This window comes from Gymnoscopelus braueri, assembly GCF_963280865.1.
Source record: "Gymnoscopelus braueri genome assembly, chromosome: 9".
NCBI classification, from domain to species: domain Eukaryota; kingdom Metazoa; phylum Chordata; class Actinopteri; order Myctophiformes; family Myctophidae; genus Gymnoscopelus; species Gymnoscopelus braueri.
In genome coordinates, this window is record NC_137610.1 from 22,913,335 (window position 1) to 22,933,459 (window position 20,125).

Here is a 20,125-nt window from a genome sequence, read left to right on the forward strand (position 1 = left end):
CTCTCAGCTCCGAACTCAACAAGATCTGCATCTGGCTCTCTGACAACAAACTTTCATTACACCTGGGTAAAACTGAATCCATCCTCTTTGGGTCCAGTCCTAACCTTAGCAAGGCAGAGAGTTTCACGATCAAAGTGGGTGATGATGTCATCAAAAGAAAGGATGAAATTACCTACCTGGGCTCCATCTTGGAGGCAAACCTCTCTGGTAACAAAAACGCCGAAAAAGTGATCAAAAATGTCAACCAAACAACACGCTATTTGTGGAGGATTGATCGTCTAGTCAGTAAGAATACTCTGAAGATTCTTGCAGGGGCCCTCATTCAAGGTCATTATGATTATGCATGCACTTCATGGTATCACAACACCTCCAAGGCCTTAAAAACAAGGCTCCAAACATCCCAAAACAAACTTGTAAGGCTACTTCTTGACCTCAATCACAAAACCCATCTAACCCCTGCTCATTTTGCTAGGATTGGATGGCTTAGGGTTGAGGACAGAGTACAGCAACTTGCTATGGGCCTGGTCTTCAAGATACACCACAACATTGGGATCCCCCTGTATTTGTCAAAATACTTCCAAAATGTTAATGAAGTCCATGATCATAACACCAGAGGCAGCTCCACAAATCATGTTCAACCCAGATTTGTCTCAACTAAGGGAATGAACTCGTTCTCATGCTATTCATCAAAAATGTGGAATGCCCTACCAAAAGGAGTAAAGGAGTGTAAAACCCTACTCACTTTCAAAACTGCCCTAAAGATACACCTTCAGGAGGCTGCAATTCGAAAATGGCCCTGTCTAAGTCTTAACCTACCCCCCCCCCCCTCCTTCATTTTCTTCTTTTGTATATATATATTTTTTTTTCTCTCTTCATACCAGTAACCTGAAAGCTGATTGTATGACATTCTGTATAGTAGTGTGTATATCTGTCTGCCTCTTATATATCATCATGATTTGTGTGCATGGGTTCTCATCTTAAACAAACTTAGTGCTTAATGAGAGTTCCAGTTTAGTAGACCTTGTATTGTGAATTTGTACTTCCATGTACTGTTATGTACTGTCATGTACTATTCTCATGTCTTACTAAATAAACTACATCAATCAATCAAACCTTGTAGATCGGCTAAGCTAGGTTGCTTATTTTGAGCTTGTTTTCATAGACCTAGTTGCTTAATTCTCTCGCAAAATCTGGCAACGCTGGTCGCTGCACAGCCTGTAGCCTACTTCTCGTGTTTCTGTGGGAGGAGATGTTATATTATGATGACTTAACTCTGCCGTCAGAGTCAGACAGCGTTGGATGTGTTGCTGAGTTGGGTATTTTTGCAGCCTTCGATCGTTTGTTGTTATTTTTTTTCCTCGTACCGAATTGAAGACTGAAGATTATCACTGAGTGATCACTGTTTTGAGTGCTGCGTTGCTGATAAACATTCATTACTGCAGCAGCATTAGGGCTTTCTTCACGTGTTATGTCTGTTACTGTATTATTACTTAATTGAACCACCACTTCTGCCAAAGATTTTTTTTGTTGGCGACTTCTCTCTTGCGATCACGAGATCTTGATATTATTCCATTATTGTCGTAAAAAGTGAGATTTGTAGACCTATTTTTTGTTGTTATTGATTCTTTGGTTACATTGTATCGTATGCGTCGGCTACTTATGAGGAGCATAAACCCAATGGACAAAGTCATGGAGTAAGGTTGAAGCGGAAAATTACACGTTTTTCGGAAGTGAGAGTAGACACCCTTCAGTTGTCTGCAGTTTTTGTTCCCTCCTGTTCTATAAACGAGGTCAGCCTTTGTTTAATTGGCAGTGATCTCCCTCAGGAGATCACAACAAACGCGACAGACAGCCACACTATGGTCGTTAACACCATCCACTGGTTCCGAAAGGGACTGCGTCTCCACGACAACCCGGCTCTGACCGACTCCATCAAGGGATCAGACACCCTGCGGTGTGTGTACATCCTGGACCCCTGGTTCGCAGGGTCCTCCAGTGTTGGCATCAGCAGATGGAGGTGAGAAGACTCGAATGTGCTCGAAAGACTCCTTGTGCTTTTGTGAATCAAAGTATATGTCCCCACAAGTAGGCTAGTAGAATTTGACAGAATTGTTTATGGTTAAAATGATAATTGGGGGGTGAGATTAGGCATTTAGGGGGTTAATAGTGTGTGTGTGTGTGTGTGTGTGTGTGTGTGTGTGTGTGTGTGTGTGTGTGTGTGTGTGTGTGTGTGTGTGTGTGTGTGTGTGTGTGTGTGTGTGTGTGTGTGTGTGTAAATTGCATCCATGTATTCCTGTTGCCCTGCCATGACAAATTGTTTAGCAACAGAACAGAAAAACATGCCCATGGTGATGTGAGAACATCAGTTAGGCTATCCCCAAAGTAGGAGATTTCCTTAGTGTGGAGGCACAGTTAAATGTACAAGTAGGCTACATCCCCTCTGCCCAAAAAGAGTTCAAAATTTGTAATCCCTATCCGACTATATCAGATTGGAATTTGGGTTTGTTCAAATCAAACCTCCAAAAATAGCATTGGGATCACTTTGATAACCAATCTGTGATCATAGAATTATCTCAGCAAACATTATGTCAATAAGAAAAAGTTTGATTAATCAAATAAAATCTTTGACACCCAAAATCCAAATCTGATCCATCCGGAGAGGGATTAAAAGTTTCGAACTCTTGGGCCCTGCACGTGCAAGTATGTCGCAGGGATTTACCCCTATAACCCCTATTACCCCTATTAACCTTTGATAATGAGTGCCAAGCAGGGAGGCATTTGGTACCTTTTGTATGGTCATTGGTATGACTCGGCTGGGAATTGAACCCTGACCTCCCTACCTCAGGGCAGACACTCTAATCCAGTGGATCCCAAAAACATCCCTGTCTACCAAAACAAACAGTGAGAACCAAAATACATGGAGAGGGCAATGTGTTTCTGCAGGTGAACACCACCACACTGCTCCGGAGACTGATAACTATTGCCATAGCTCTGTCCAAATGGCAGGTTTTCAAAAGCGTCATCATGTACATCAATGTATTGTGATCGAGAGGCAGTTGCCATGGTGGCGTACCATTATGTTTATGTAAGTCCTTTTCCCCGCCTCGTGCTGTAAGTCTCCTGCTGCTCTGTCCTGTTCTTGAATGTACGGCAGTGGAAATTAGGTCAGTGTGTTCCCAGCAGCGCTGACATGCATTGAGCTCAATGCATGTCACACCCCCCAGCACCAGTCAAGACAGTGAGCTGTTACCCTTGGGCATTTACTGTTGAATGTCCTAAATACTGTACAGTTTGTACTGTAGACTTATATAGGGTGGAGGACAGCTGCCTTGGTTCATGACAACTGCAATGATATGAGTGCAGTGAGGCTGGTCAGATTAAAGTACACTTTGGGGGCATAGCCTATACCACCTTGTTTGCAGACAGCCTGGAAGAAAAATAAGGATGCATATACATGTTATTTTAGTGAAACGAGAAGGTTACTTGATTTGGGCTGTTCTAATCTTTTTAGTCCTAGTCTCTGTTTCATTTGTGTAGGTTTAGGAGGATTAACCCTTGTTGAACTAGCCATAGAATCTAGTTTATTTTTACAAAATAATGTGTGTTTTCCTTGTGACTATGTAAGAAAATACACTTTGCAAAGCTATTTTTCAGCAATTCACCTCAACATGACATTGTTATCACCTGTTAACAGATTGTGACTACAAGGATAGTAAATAGGGCCATTTTGGTGTTTGTTTGACCCTGATCTGGTTTGACCCTAACCTAACTGACCCCATCAGCAATAAAAGTTGACTAAGTTGATAAGAGTGACTTATTTTACTCCCTGGAAAGATCTCTGGTTTTGAAGTGTGCAAACTTAACATCATCCTGACTAAATAAGTTAGCTACAAGCTAAATCTATTGCAAATCAAATTATTATTAGTACACAGTAATTGACAACTTGGCCAATTTGAAACTTGTCCAGTAGAGGGCAGCATATTAACATTAAAGTGTCTTCTCACAGTGGTTCTCAAACTTATTATATATCACTGCACACTTGTAAATAACCTTTTCATCCACGGCACCCCTGAATTATTATGGCATTAATTCATCAATTTATGGCACCTTACATTTATGTCATATTATGGTACGTAATGTAAGCACATACACTTGACGCCATGGCCATCAACCGCTTTATCAGAACACTGACGCATATGCACAATGATACAAGATCAGGGATTCCTCCAGACCAGTTCAGTCTAGGGCTAGGTTTACCACGGAGACTGAATTGGTCAGTACCAAGACTAAACATCAGAAACATGGTATACCACTATGGCACTGTACTATGCTGTTTTTTAAAGAATGTTTTTCGTTTTCACTGTTGCTACACTTCAAATATAAAATAAGTGTGAACCCATCATATTGTATATTGTATTGCTATTGAAATATTTGGCGTAAATATTTAGATAAGAAATGATGTCCATATTGTGCAGCCCTCGGCCCTCGCGTGTGCAGGCATGTGCCGTGCACCCTCCTCCAGTAGCACCTAGACTAAGTTTTTCCTTGCAGGAAACCATGGAGGTGCATCTGCTGTTTTCCTATTACATTCTGTTCTTTTCCATGTCTCATAGTTCCTGGTCACATCATGTGTCCACCAGTACGGTATTCTCTGTGTGTAAAACCTTAGAACTTGCCGTGTGGTACCGCCTGGTGTCATCTTGTTCTGCATGCTCACCAGTGCCACTCAACTGAACTATCACAGTCAAATGCCGCTCCTACTTACACTGTTGAAAGACGTACCGTAGGACTATTCATATTCACATGGAACGATGATTCATATGGTTTAAGTACAGTATCTGTCATGCTGGTGTAGTGATTTATGTGATTTATTAAATAGTGTATGCTATGTGAAAGAATACACTGAAAGAATCACTAAGCTGAGCATAACAGTGTTATGATACCGAATCCATTATGTCTGCAAATCAGATCACAGCTTTATTTTGATTTTTTGTCATGTTTTGAATGATCTTCGCCTATTTTTTTATTTTGTTCACTCCCAGGTTTTTGCTGCAGTGTTTGGAGGATTTGGATACCAGTCTGCGCAAGCTTAATTCCCGTCTGTTCGTCATCAGAGGCCAGCCCACAGATGTCTTCCCTCGCCTTTTTAAGGTAAGATAGATTCTGTGTAATATTTTGACCTGCTGTCTTAGCCACTTGAACCCTAGAGTCCCTATTCTGGACATGTCGTAATCAGTGAACATTCAGCTGAAACACTCAATCTACAAGCTTGTAGATCTGCTGTTTTGGGCGACAGGATTTGGTGTACATAGAGGGAATAAAGAGGAGGACAGAGGACAGGGACAGACCCCTGGAGTACCCCGGGCAATGAAGTATAGGGTTTAAGTGGTTAATCATACAAACAGCAGTGACAACATCCCTGTAACCTAGAGTGACATTATCATAATAACCAAGCAAACCAACCTTGTGCAAAAAGTCTTGCCATAAACATTGAGCAAAGGTTTCCCCAGGCACACAACTTCACAGTTTGAGTGGAGATAAAACAAGGCCTGTGGTTTGAAGGGGCAAACCTAAATCTTTGTCAGCAGCAGTTGATGGGTTTGCAAGTTTGGCACACAGCAGGGGAATTGGTACAGCCACTGCTAAACGACTGAGAAGGTGAGCCTAATGAAAACCCACCACATGAACATTGGCTTTTATTGCATTTTATGTCACCAACTCGGGTCTGCAGAACGGCACACCCACGGCTAGGGGTTAGGCTCATAATAGCTGGAAATCTTGGCGCTAATGTTTCGTTAAAGCCTGTGAAATGCAAGGGGAAAACATTGTGCTGTGGAGTTATCGGCTGAGTGCACCTGTTAAAACTAGAGGCCTCATGCTGGGTTCACGCTAGCAGCGACAAAGAGACAGGCCATTTTCAATGGAAGCCAGTGACATGAAGTAACAAACCGACGCCCGACACGTATCGCTGCGTGACGAGCTATAATGACACAGCACTCCAATGACGCAGTGAAGCGTCAATCAATCATATGTTTTTGTTTCACCATTTACACTACCCGTCTCACAATTCTTGCTTGTAATGGGAGAAAACAAATTCTTGCTGTCAGCCAGTTTGGTTCCCTGTTCTTTTTAACCCAAGCCTTTATATTTCTGTTGCTCATCGCTCCCACATACGGACGCACGCTTGGCGACATCAATGAGCGCGTTGAGCAACACTTTAGCAGCGACTCAGCGACAGTGTAGCTGACCACGCTTGGTCGTTTTGTAGGTTTTGTGGCTGCTAGTGTGAATGCAGCATGAGACCTACTTAATCTGTTCTGGGCCAGTGTCTGTAAATCTGGGCCATTGTCTAGCATGAAACCTGTGTACTGCTTACCTGTGTACTGCTTATGACACCCCCATATCTTCAAAGCCTGATCCAACCCTACAACCCCTCCCGCTCACTCAGATCAGCTAACACAGGGAAGCTGTCTGTACCTTCCCTAAAACATCCGGTACAACACTCCACATGTCCCAGATTCTTCTCCCTTCTGGCTCCCAAACTGTGGAACAAACTCCCCATTGCAGTTAGAACTGCAGACTCACGGCCGGGACGGCTGGCGTAGCTGTCCGGGGTTCACGGACAGCTACGCCAATGCTGTCATTTGGCTGCTAATGCAGCTTTATGACAGGGTGTCATGGGTTCAACCTCTTCAGACTCCACCATAGCCCTTTCCTTGCCTTGACGACCATGCAGTCTTATGCAAAAGTTTGTTGACCAGGCATCTTATAGTTTGTATAGTTTCAATGTACATATTATTTTTGTTGTTGTCGGTATTATACCGTTTAGAACTTAGACTGATGTTATTGTAGGTTCTTGGTTTACCTATGAACCTAGATTACTGCGCCACTACACTGTCTCTATGCATTTGATGTACAAGTATGTTACCTTGCTTACTGTAAGTCGCTCTGGATAAAGAGCGTCTGCTAAATGCCTAAATTGTAATTACAAAAAGGGGGGGGGGGGGGTAGATGAGATGCTGTAGCTTAAAAATACTGTAGTCATTAACTCTTTCAGTGCCAAGAGTATTTTCATAAAGTACTCCCCCAGTGCCAATTTGCGTTTTTATTTTTATTTTTTATTTTGTAATTTTTCATTCAAATAAATGATCTGATTGGGTTTTTAAACCCATAATACAGTTCTACCAGTAGAGAGCAACAAATCGACACATTGCTGACCTCGCTGGCTCACTCGCCCCCTCCCAAACAGGCTCACGTCATATCCGGTCATAACCGGATGTTGACATTTTCGACAATCGTTGATCGGGCTAAATTACGATGCGATACACGACTACGATGACTGATCGTAACCCAGACCAAAGAGAGTAGACGTGGACCTCTCCGTTCGCTTTTTATACCGTGTGAAAAACCGTGACTTTCCCTATTCTGGCCGAAAATGACCGCGGGAAAAAAATTTGAACCGGAAACGGAATCTGCGTCATGAAACCGGAACCCAATGAGTCTGAAGGAGTCAGGAAGCGAAAGTGATCATGACAAATAAACAGAATAGCGCGACCACAGTCAAAAGTAAAAACTCGGGATTTCTCGTGCTGGCACGGAGGGTACTCGGGAAAAACTCGGGATATCTCGGGGCGTGGCACTGAGAGAGTTAAGGCAAGCTTTCAATTTGCGATCTTCTTCAAGGCAATATTTAATCACTGAAATGGCAGAAACATCACTGCAATCTACTGAATGCAGGCTTCAGGACATAAAATTAAATTAGCCAGTATTGGCCTGCAAACCATACTACATCAGTTATGCATAATTTGTGATTAATCCTATCAGGGTCATGAGACATGCCATTTGTTCTGCATGTTATACAAGGAAAGAATAATATTTACCATGAAGACCATGGCTTTGAAGCTCACTTCCATCATTGCTAAATTAAGTGCTCTGATACAAATATTATAACATGGTAAAGGGTCTGCACTTCTATAGTGCCTTTATCCAAAGTGTTTTATAATGTGCTTTACATTGACACACTTGACGGCAGAGGCAAATATGCAAGTCACCAACCTGCTCATTGAGCAGCAGTTAGGGGTTCAGTGTCTCCCTCAAGGACACTTCTACATGCAGAGCCAGGGATCAAACGGGAACCTTCCAGTTCCAGTGTCTGATAAAATGAATATCAAATATCTAAATTCTGAATCAAGCAACTGTCTGGAGTGCTCACAAAATCCTGAGTAGATGATAAAAGGACCACAAACAAGTGAAATATCCCAATCGGCATCGGACTCAAAAATGGCTAGTTCCTGAACGCCTAATCTCTGAACCTGACATGAACTTGTGTGTGTGTTTCTCTGCTCCACAGGAATGGCGCATCAACCGTCTGTCTTATGAATATGATTCGGAGCCGTTTGGTAAGGAGCGTGATGCTGCCATCCAGAAGCTGGCCAACAAGGCCGGGGTTGAAGTCATGGCGCGGATCTCACACACACTCTATGATCTAGACAAGTGAGTGACCACATGAGTTAATGGAAATATACGCTACATCAGAATCAGCTTTATTGTCACAAAGTGGTCAATCAGAAAAAAAATCTATTCTAATTATTTTGTGATTTGTTGATGTACATAAAAAAAAGAAAAATATCCCAAAAATGTGCTTCTCAATTGTGCCATTAATCGAAAAATCCATGAATAATTGCTACGGAGATAATCAATAGTTGCAACCCTAGTTGTGTGGGATATGTCTGACTCTGCTGACCCAATATTTTCGCCCTTTTCAATCTAAAGGATTATAGAACTAAACGGTGGTCAGGCCCCTCTGACCTACAAACGCTTCCAGGCCCTCATCAGCCGTATGGACAGTGTAGAAATGCCTACAGAGACCATCACGGATAAGGTCACCAGGACATGCGCCACACCAGTCAGTGATGACCATGATGACAAATTTGGGGTACCCTCCCTGGAAGAGCTTGGTCAGTTCCCATCTGCATTTGTTCTTCTTTTATTTTCTTAAGGTTGTATACATAATACTAAAGCCCGACAGACACATTGGTTTGGCTGATACAGTATATTGGCCTTTATTTGAGACCTTTTGAGACATCGGTGTCAGAAATTATACAGCCGATGTGTCCCAATGTTTTGCCACTTTCATGGGCCACAAATCTAGCATCGGTTGGGCTCTGAATAATGCTATCAACCATTTCTTAATGTACTGTACTATGATAAGCCTGGATTTAACAATGTGTTTGGCCTTTCCAGGTTTTGAGACAGAGGGCCTGTCCACAGCAGTATGGCCAGGCGGAGAAACAGAAGCACTCACAAGGCTAGAGAGACACCTGGAGAGGAAGGTGAGGCATGAATAAAAATGCATATCTGTCATGCCAACCTTTGACTTTCCAAGAGAAAGTCAGTTTCAACTGCTTCAGAAATGTAGGTTGACAGAAATGTAGGTTTCAACAACACTGTGTTGTTGAAACCTCTCATTTCAACAAGAACTAGAGAAAATCGATAAACACTGCCAGTGCCAGTCTCTCTGAAATGTTCACCTCCCTCTGATCTTTGGGGAACACAACCAGGAGCATTGGCTCCCATGCAAAATTACCGGATTTCAGAATTGGGAAAGGAGGTTGCGCTTCAGCAATGGAATTCTCAGAGGAGACCTAAACCCAAAATCCAGTGAGCATATTGCAAAAAATATGAAACGGGTAGCACATCTCAAATTTCAGATCAAGTAGGACAAAACACAAAAATGTCACTGAATTCATAATAGAATTATGATGTGAGTGGAAGAAAAGAAAATTAATGTGAGTATTTTGTCCTCCTTGAACTGAAATTGGAGATGTGGAATATGCTCATCATGATTATATTATGTTGTGCTCTTGTTTACTTGTCTATTCCGTTAAGAGGTGGATAGACACCGGCACACTGTCTTCGCTTGCTCTATAAAGAAACACATTTTATTTGTATGTATTAAAATTGTATTAATATTTATAAAAACTGTGTTTCTTTACTGAGCAAGCGAAGACGGTGTGTGTTTATTTAATTTAATATTTTACATACAACTGGCCATTAATATGACGGTGGCCAACTACTTCTGGTATATCCCCTGTTGATTTATATTATGTAGTTGGAAACCAGTTGAGAAATTAAAGTTGAAAGTTGTTTTCAAAAAGTTTAAATGTACTATATAACCAGAGACAGGCTTTCCATTAATGTACCCACATATACTGTAAGTTATTAGTCTCTTCACCATCTCAGTGGTGACATGTTATATCGTGGTAATAACAGCTATTTGGCTTTGTTGCAGGCATGGGTGGCCAACTTCGAGCGTCCTCGTATGAATGCTAATTCCCTGCTGGCCAGCCCCACAGGCCTCAGCCCCTACCTGCGCTTTGGCTGTCTCTCTTGTCGACTGTTTTACTTCAAACTCACTGATCTGTACAAGAAGGTATGAGAGCAAATGAACATATACTGTTTATACCAGTGGTTCTCACACTTTTTCATGCCCCAAAATGATATGTATTTGGCTGCAGACCCCAATCTCAAAAATATTTTGTGCCAGGGATTTTTCAAAAATAGCAGATCTACAAGCTACAACATGAGCTTGTATATCTGCTATTTTTGAATGTCCAACGTATAAAATATGGTTATAGTGGTTAAAATGATTGTGACGCTATATTAACTCATTTTGCTGGGGACCCCCTGGTACCCCCCCAAGGACCCCTGGGGGTCCCCGGAACCCCACTTTAAGAACCGATGGTCTATACTGTATTCACAGCTAAAGGTGTATGGTTGCGTCTTTAGTTCAAGTATATTTAACCACTTAAACCCTGGCGTCCTATTATGGACTTGTCATTATTTAGTCAAACGTTTTTAAAAAACTGCAGAAATAGCAGATCTGCAAACTCACAACACGTCATGGTGCGACATGTGAGCTTGTAGATCAGCTATTTTCGCTATTCGTCGTAGGACAAAGTTTTAAGTGGTTAACCATTTCCACTAAAAAGTTTCAAAAGTAATGAATGTTATTTTCCTCTGACCAGGTAAAGACAAACAGCTCCCCACCACTCTCCCTGTATGGGCAGCTGTTGTGGAGAGAGTTCTTTTACACCACTGCCACCAATAATCCACGCTTTGACAAGATGGAAGGAAACCCGGTTTGCGTACAGATCCCCTGGGACAGGAATCCGGAAGCGCTGGCCAAGTGGGCCGAGGGACAGACAGGCTTCCCCTGGATAGATGCCATCATGACCCAGCTGAGACAGGAGGGGTGGATCCATCATTTGGCGAGACACGCCGTGGCCTGCTTCCTCACCAGAGGAGACCTGTGGATCAGCTGGGAGGAGGGCATGAAGGTAAACCTGCCCTCTCAGCAGAAATCTGTGGAGAATGTTGGAGCGATGGGTGCAATACTATAACCCATTAAAGGAGAATTTCGCCCGACGTTTTTCCTACCTTTTTTATGATCCTAGGTACAGTAGAAAAATTTCATAACTCCATCCCGGGTCCGCCGCAGCTAAAAACCTATGGGACTTAAAATCGTGTATTTTACTAGCTTTTTTGGGGTCTGACGTTCACGTGACAGAACACTATGCAACGTGATTGTCTTGAATGCGCCCCACCGGAAGTCGCTAGCTTCCGGTGTAAAATGTACAGACGCAAATCAAAAAATAAAGCCATTATTTGGAATGTGGTCTACGTTTAGATGATAGGCCAATATATGGAAAAGGCTGTGAATAGATAATGACGTATTGATGCCAGTATGGTCCTATAGTTTCCTATGCCTCTGCCTGTGATGCTTTGGGGTTTGTTTGCACAGGAAGGGTGAGATTCTGCTCAATCTGCTTGCCATGATTTACATACACGACTGTTCCCTGTGTGGTTGCTTTCTCCAGGTGTTTGAGGCCATGGTTTACATACATGACTGTTCCCTGTGTGGTTGCTTTCTCCAGGTTTTCGAGGAGCTGTTATTAGACGCAGACTGGAGTGTAAACGCCGGCAGCTGGATGTGGCTCTCCTGCAGTTCGTTCTTCCAGCAGTTCTTCCACTGCTACTGCCCTGTGGGATTCGGACGACGCACAGACCCCAATGGAGATTTCATACGGTGAGAGACGATGGCAGCTCTCGTCCCTGATCACATGCATGTCACAATGCACCGCCCCTTTTGCAAGCAAATGATCTGTGTGTTCTTCGCATTACATACAGATTAGCTTGCAGGCATTTCAAAAGGGAGCCGAGTTTGCCACGGTTCCGTCAAGAGAGCTGTAATGAATTGAGTACTTAGAAGGAATAAAAATAGAAGTAAGGCCACTGAGTTTGATTATGCTGATATACATACTTTGTCAAAGGTGGTCAAACATAATTTTGTTTTATGATACAGTTGTAACATCCTAAATCAGCAATCTTATCTTCCCTTATTCCACATTTGACTACATTAACCACTCTTTGTCATATGACGAATAGCATAAATAGCCTTTCTACAAGCTCACAACATGTCACATTGCGACACGTGTGCTTGTTGATTTCCCCAATTGTTTCCTAAATCTATCTTGTTAGTCTAATAGGGATGCCAGGTTGGATTTGGTTAATAATTTCTGTTCACCTTCCCGCTCTCTCTCCATTCTGCTATTTCTCTGACCTCTCCAACCCCACCATAGACGTTATATTCCCTTATTGAAAGGGTTCCCGGCCAAGTACATCTATGATCCGTGGAACGCCCCAGAGGAGGTCCAGAAGGCTGCCAAATGTATCATAGGGGTCGACTATCCCAAGCCCATGGTGCACCATGCTGAGGCCAGCCGTCTCCACATAGAGAGAATGAAGCAGATCTACCAGCAGCTCTCCTCCTACAGAGGGCTGGGTAAGAACATGACCCACTAGCTAATATCATGTTCAGCAGTTATTACCAACCTTTTTAACTTCAAGGACCCCCAACTTGATGTATTATTTATTTATTTGTATCTCTGGGACCATCTACACTGTACAATCGTGTTGATTTAACTCAAAGTGCACAAAAGCGGGTCTATTTGGTTCCATTTGTACACTTTTGGAGTTACAGACCTTCTTAGGGTCCATTGGTTCTTAAATATCAATCGTTTAGCTCGGGACCCCCTGGAACCCCATCAAGGACCCCTGGGGGTCCCCGTACCCCTCGCAGAGTACCAATGGATATACAGTCTTTCCTGGCTATGCCTGAGAAGATATTATCCATACAAAGCAAGTCCAAACATTTTGGGCAGTGGGCAGATGCAGGAATCAGTGTAGTTCATCACTGGAGTTCAGCACAACGTTGGCAGTGTTTCAGAGCCAGAGAACACTGCTCAGTGTGATGGCTGCTAATGGATTAGCCCTACAACAAATGATAATATTGAACATGGCGGTAGTGTCCTCTTAAATCAAAGGTTCTTAATGTGATAGTTGAGAGTGTCTTACTGTAGGCCTGAGATGAATATTTGCCATGACTGGTGTTTACATGAGCTGGCATGGCTTTTAATACAATATTTATAGTTGTAAAATAGTATGTCTACATTCTATTTAGTTTTGACAATGGATACATTTAGCTGATAATCAAATAATATATATTCCAGATTCAACCAGGTGATAGTCTGCTCCACAAAACAAAACAATTTAAATATGACAATGATAAATGTATTTCAACTATGGACATTTGTTTACTCTGCAGGCCTATTGGAAACAGTACCCATGAATGTAAACAACGGGAGAAGTAATGTTGGCGGAGTGGTTACGGGGACTGGCCTAGGTGCACGGACATCTACCGACAACCCATCCATGCAAATGGTATCCTCTCAAACAGGTAGATAATGTTGGTTGAATTCTTACATGAGTTGATGAAAAAGTGCTCTTTTCACTAGATAACAGACATGCACATTTTATAGATGACATGATGCATAATTGACTCATGAACTGTATATAAAGCAAATCATAAATAATAATTTAATCAATTTCATTGTTTATTTTTCCAGCAGTTAGAGGACAGGCCAGTCTGAAACGACGCATTGAAGACCCCACACCAGCGAATGGTTCTAAAACCTGGAAGCAAAGCAATTAGTGTACTTAAAAGAAGAAGAAGAATGATGGTGCCCTCTCAGTCCACGGCCCTTATTCATACAGCAGTCACCACCTGTAGTGTGTCCTGACCTGACCCACAGTCTGTCTGTTCTCTTGGGTCTGTCTTAGCATCGGGTGACTCAAATAGACCAGTAGTTGTTGCTGATGATGACGATTGGCCCTTTAAGGGGCCAACTTATCCCCTCTGGAGCACATCCACAATGTGGGTCCTGCTTCATGTCATGTCCATATGTCCATCCAAAGATGCAGTACAATGTAATTACTAGATATCGAATTTCTATGTGATTCATGTATATATATGTATATATTTTTTTAAAAACTATAAGGCACAACCTCATGAAAGTATTAGTAATGAGGTGTGTAACATTGATGTTCAATGTACAATTATGTGTAAATTGGACAGTTGCAAAGCTGTCAGTTTTTTTATAGCGTCATCCCCAAAGGATGTGGCTTTTTTCGACTACGAAGTGTTGCCCAGAACATTTCATTACTGGAACATTTCCAGAACCTTCCAGAAATTCTGGCAGTGACACAGAAGGTCCCAGGTTCGATTCCTGGCCCAGGCAATGTTTCAAGGTGTACCCGAGCAAGACACTTAAATATATACTGCTCCCTGCGCTCAGGTCTGACTACTTGAAAGCTGAAAATGGAATTTCCCCCAGCGGATCAAATAGGTCAAATTATGTACAAGGAATTAATGCTTATCAGCCCTGTTGTTTGCAAGGTTAGCCATAGACAGGCAGACAGACACACAGACAGACCCTCTTCTAGACCAGTGTTTATCACTGGCAAACGGCCCATTTTTGTGCTGGGCGTACTGCTAAGGTGTTCCGCGCCGTTTGAAGAAGGTGTGAACCCAGCCCCTCGAGAACAATAGCGGCGATCGTCCGTCAATCGATACGGCCATCATCCGTTTCACACACAGCCACGCCCGAGTCCATTCAGTGTAGCGACCATCACCCATAGGAAGGCAAATATGTTGTCCTACCTGGTACTGTATAAAAAGGGCACAGGGTACATGCTTTTAGTATTATTACTAAGTGGGTCGGAACGGGTCGATACGGCGGACCTGAACGTCATACCTGCTAAGAGGGGCTGTCCTGTCCCAAAAGCCTATGTTATAACCTGCCATGATGAATGTCCAACAATAAAACACTATGTGTTAGTTTTCTTATAAAGACAAATGGGTACTGCACTAGTTCTTTATACTAATGATGTACACTTATGTGAATGCAACCTGCACGATTTTGATGAAAATGGTGGTGTTGTGTTGCTTGAGTGCCTGGTGGCAGTGTCATCACCTCAGCCTGACCAATCTAAACTTTAGTACAAACTCCTGAGTAGTGCCTAAATTAAGGGCCTAAATTAGCCACAGCCTATGTATGGAAACAAATCCACAACCTGTGAAACACATTGGTCTTGTAGTCGAAAAGATTCACATTTTGTAAGTAATTTATAACCTCTGTACATTTTGTCAGGATTTCAGCAATCACTTTTGTAAATATTAAAGGGACTCACTGATACTCTATTGTACTCTCAATGCATGTATTTATATCTTCCATTTGATTGTAAATGTATTTTTTTATATGATGACTCTTTAAATGTTATGAGTTGACAATAAAATTAAAAATATGTTCCACCAATTTGTTGTTGCCCCTTTGCCATTCAGATTGTTTGTTATAAACACTACAGAGGACTGTTACAGACAGCAGGTGCAGAAGCTACAGGATGCAGTGGTTTACCCTTGTATGCAAGGGTGTTCATAAAACATTTGGAACAGTTAAGGCCTTAACACTGGATCCTATCGTTTAACAGGAATAAACAATATGGAAATGTGAAATACTCGCCGCTGAATATTTCAGATCAAAACTGTGCATGTAGTTGATGCCTTTATCAGTGCAGCTTGGGTGAGAGGAATGTTCTTGAGGGACTGAGAAAAGCCACTGTCAGGATTCATCTACTCTGCTGTGGCCACAGCTCCAAGGTGAGGGTGATCAGGGTTTCTGTGAGATACCTGCACTCCTTTTCCCATAGTCAGGGAAGGCTGATGTTGGTCAAATGGTACCAGGTCCCTTGAGAACCTTCCTAGCGTGCACTATCCTCCTCCACTGTGGCTGCAAAAGTCATTTGGTGGACACAGCAAATGCTGCAAAGCTGGAGTCTGTTGCATTTCGATATATAGATGTATGATTAGGACATTAAAAAACAGTCATCATTGTGTGTGTGTGTGTGTGTGTGTGTGTGTGTGTGTGTGTGTGTGTGTGTGTGTGTGTGTGTGTGTGTGTGGTGCAGTACTGTATGTATCAGTTATTGCATCAGTTATTGCAGAGCTGTTCTGTTGTTACATAACAAGTTTGGTATAGTGGCCATATTTGAAATAAGCAAGTCAGAGTGATCTAGATGGATTCAATCATAAATATGAGAATTCCAATGTGTAGAAACACAAAAATGACAAAGGCAAGTAAAACAAATGTTCAAAACTAATATTTCTTTGAAATATGTAAAACAGAGGTCCAGCCACACCCAGTCATAAAGATAAGCATTCCAACATGTTTCTAATTGTCAAAAAACATGATTTAGACACCAATTTATAGCTCATCTGGTTCAAAAGTTATAGCCAAAACAGTTTTTTAGCTGTTCTGTCATAACATTTGCACTTTTCTATGTTTCCCTAAACATAAGAATTCTGAACATTTTGAGCACCTCAGTAAATCTGTAGCTCCAACGGTTTAGCAGATAGAGCCATGTTGGAAGTAGTGCATCGGTTATGGTCATTTTAATAAGGGTGTGGTCATTTTCAGGTATTTCGTCCCGGATAGATATCATGATACAGGTGATGGTATTTCTGCTGGGCATTACTGCCTGACGCACCTCCAACAGTGCCTTTTGAGCAGATGTGCTGTGACACCTCACTGAACACCTCTATGGGCCTAAACGGGTCATCAGCTGGGGACCACCAGTGATCAACGTTTCGCTCCTTTAACCCCAGAACGTCCACTGGTGGCGGAGCGACGGCAGGGATCTCTCCCTGCCGCCCCCGGCTGATGCCTTAGGTGTTATTCGGCCCCCAACTCTTGTGCTTCTTTCTTAGCCACAGCCAGAAGCTGCCTTTCTCCGCCTCCTCAGCCAGCTCTTTCATGGCTTTCCGATGCCTTGCTCCTGTGCATCCCATGTCGCGGAGTAGGCGAACATTTGAGGAACCTACGTAGCCCCTGCACCCCACTTCCACAGGGCACGTAACAGCTTTCCAGCCAGCCTCCCGGCACTCCGCCGCCAGATCTGCATACTTGGCTCGCTTCCGCTCGTTAGCAGCCTCCAAGCCCCCTTCCCATGGGACTGTGAGTTCAACCAGAAGGACTGTCTTGCAAGCCTCCGACCACATGACTAGATCTGGTCGGAGCGATGTTTCCACAATCTCCCTGGGGAACTGGAGCTGTTTCCCCAGGTCGACCCTCATGGTCCACTCGTTGCCCGGTGAGAGGAGTCTTGCCGTATCTTTCTGACGGGAGGGTTTGAGTCTCTGTCCAGCCCTGGCAAACTGGATGGGATGTCTGCCTGGGGCGGAAGGTCTGCTTCCAAAGGTCTGCCTCCTGTCTGCATGCCTCTGTCACCTCTGCCAGCTTTTTCAGCACCAGGTCGTGTCGCCATCTGTAACGGCCTTGGGACAGCGCTATCCTGCAGCCGGACAGGATGTGCTGGAGGCTCGCATTGACGGCGTTGCAAAGGGGACAGGTCTCTTCGGCACCAAACCATTGATGGAGGTTTCGGGGGCAAGGCAAGGTGTCATACGTTGCTCTGATCAGGAAGCTGAGCCTAGCTTGGGGGATCTTCCACACGTCAGACCATGACATGGATCTGATTGCGAGACCTTCCCATGATGTCCAACGACCTTGCTGGCCCTGGGACACCGCTTTGATGTTAAGGCGTTCCTGCTCAGTTCTTGCCACTTCTTCCACCACCATGGCTCTTCGTTCTTTTTTGGAAGCCTTTGACCAGAACAAGGGGGTTTCACCCCTCCCAAGGCCTGCTCGACCCTCCTGGACTCTGCCGACTACCTCGCGGTGCTTCAGCCTGCCGATTGCCAAGTCGACCTCCTCCTGGGCTTTCCACTTTCTTCCAGTTCTTATCTGGGTGCAGAGAATTAGTCAAAGTTCCTAAGTTGTTCCCTGGGGTCATATTAGTCAAGAACAGTTGAGATATTCTCTCCTAAATTAAGTGCATACATATCTTAGCCAGGTCCTCTTCTAGGGGATAGAGGTGTCTTCTATACAGATTAATTCCAGGAATGTGTGTGTCTTTCCAGTACCTTGGCATAAAGTTTATGCCAAGGTACTGGAAAGGAGGGTCCGGCCGATAGTCGAACCTCAGATTCAAGAGGAGCAATGTGGTTTCCGTCCTGGTCGTGGAACAACTGACCAACTCTTTACTCTGGCAGGGATCCTGGAGAGGGCCTGGGAGTATGCATATCCGGTCTACATGTGTTTTGTGGATTTGGAGAAGGCATATGACCGGGTCCCCCGGGAGTTTCTGTGGGAGGTGCTGCGGGAATATGGGGTGAGGGGGACCTTGTTGAGGGCCATCCAATCTCTGTACGCCCAAAGCGAGAGCTGTGTCCGTGTGCTCGGCAGTAAGTCGGATTATTTTCCAGTGGGGGTTGGTCTCAGACAGGGCTGCGCCTTGTCACCTATCCTGTTTGTGATTTTCATGGACAGGATCTCGAGGCGAAGTCGTGGCGGAGAGGGTATACGGTTCGGTGAGCTAAGGGTTGCGTCACTGCTTTTTGCGGATGATGTGGTCCTGATGGCACCATCGGTGCGGGACCTTCAGCTCTCACTGGATCGGTTCGCAGTCGAGTGTGCGTCGGCTGGGATGAAAATCAGCATCTCCAAATCTGAGGCCATGGTTCTCAGCAGGAAACCGGTGGATTGTGCAGTCCGGGTAGGGAATGAGGCTTTGCCCCAGGTATCTCGGGGTCTTGTTCACGAGTGAGGGGAGGACGGAGCAGGAGATCAGCCGGAGAATCGGAGCAGCAGGAGCGGTATTGCAGTCGCTGTACCGCACTGTGGTGACGAAAAGAGAGCTGAGCCAGAAGGCAAAGCTCTCGGTCTTCCGAGCAATCTTCGTTCCTACTCTCACCTATGGTCATGAAGTGTGGGTCATGACCGAAAGAATAAGGTCGCGGGTACAAGCGGCAGAAATGAGTTTTCTCAGACGGGTGGCTGGCATCTCCCTTAGAGATAGGGTGAGAAGTTCGGTCACCCGGGAGAGACTCGGAGTAGAGTCGCTGCTCCTTCGCTTGGAAAGGAGCCAGCTTAGGTGGTTCGGGCATCTAGTACGGATGCCTCCCGAGCGTCTCCCTAGGGAGGTCCTCGCTGCACGTCCCACTGGGAGGAGACCCCGGGGCAGACCAAGGACCAGATGGGCGGATTACATCTCCACACTGGCCTGGGAACGCCTCGGGATCCCCCAGGAGGAAGTTGCTAATGTTGCTCAGGAGAGGAAGGTCTGGAGCTCTCTGCTGGAACTGTTGCCCCCGCGACCCGACTCCGGATAAGCGATTGAAGATGGATGGATGGATGTGTGTGTCTATAGGCCTATGTGTCTCAATCTGCTTTCTGGAAACACTTGCCCATACTGAATATGGAGATCCGGAGATCCCTCTACCAAATTGGTGTGTCTTTAGATCGAAGTAATGACTTTAGTAATTAAAGTGTCTACTGCACTGAAATTGGGGTTAAGTGGTTACTGGTTAATTCAGTGAACCTTCTCCCTTTCTAGAAACATAGTGGAGTCAAAAGTTAGGCTAGGCTACAATGTCTTTGGAATGTAGTAGTGGTGACTGTGAAAGTCATTTAGGCCTATCCCGAGGCCTACTCAAGTAAAGTACACAATCATATCTGCAGATACTCTCACTTTTAATTAGTAGTAGTGAACCATAACAGTCATTACTACCTATATTAAATTAATCCATCCAGCCGTTATGGCACGCACGGTATTGATACGCACTGGTCCATAGATCAGGCCTGCAAACATCCAACTGATAATCAGAGTA

At 44.0% G+C, this 20,125-nt stretch overlaps 1 protein-coding gene across 2 annotated transcripts; it reads left to right on the plus strand.

The window, feature by feature from the left end:
* The first annotated feature begins 1,257 nt into the window (after positions 1–1,257).
* Positions 1,258–14,381, plus strand: cry1b (cryptochrome circadian regulator 1b). 2 transcript variants are annotated; one of them, XM_080437424.1, is made up of 11 exons: positions 1,258–2,017; positions 5,043–5,151; positions 8,351–8,493; positions 8,773–8,957; positions 9,244–9,332; positions 10,292–10,432; positions 11,028–11,339; positions 11,937–12,088; positions 12,642–12,844; positions 13,667–13,798; positions 13,968–14,381. In XM_080437424.1, exons 1-11 carry the CDS (start codon positions 1,860–1,862, stop codon positions 14,051–14,053), a joined length of 1,710 nt encoding a protein of 569 aa, XP_080293550.1. In that variant the 5' UTR covers positions 1,258–1,859; the 3' UTR covers positions 14,054–14,381. The 2 variants fall into 2 exon arrangements, with proteins under 2 accessions (XP_080293550.1, XP_080293551.1); XM_080437425.1 differs by having other exon boundaries at positions 13,977–14,381.
* The last annotated feature ends 5,744 nt before the right edge of the window (positions 14,382–20,125 follow it).

Excerpts from the sequence above, each read along its gene's own strand:
- cry1b (XM_080437424.1), top strand. The coding sequence starts at position 1,860 with ATGGTCGTTAACACCATCCACTGGTTCCGAAAGGGACTGCGTCTCCAC. Across the intron at positions 2,018-5,042 it reads GTTGGCATCAGCAGATGGAG|GTTTTTGCTGCAGTGTTTGG; the intron begins GTGAGAAGACTC and ends GTTCACTCCCAG. Across the intron at positions 13,799-13,967 it reads AATGGTATCCTCTCAAACAG|CAGTTAGAGGACAGGCCAGT; the intron begins GTAGATAATGTT and ends TTATTTTTCCAG.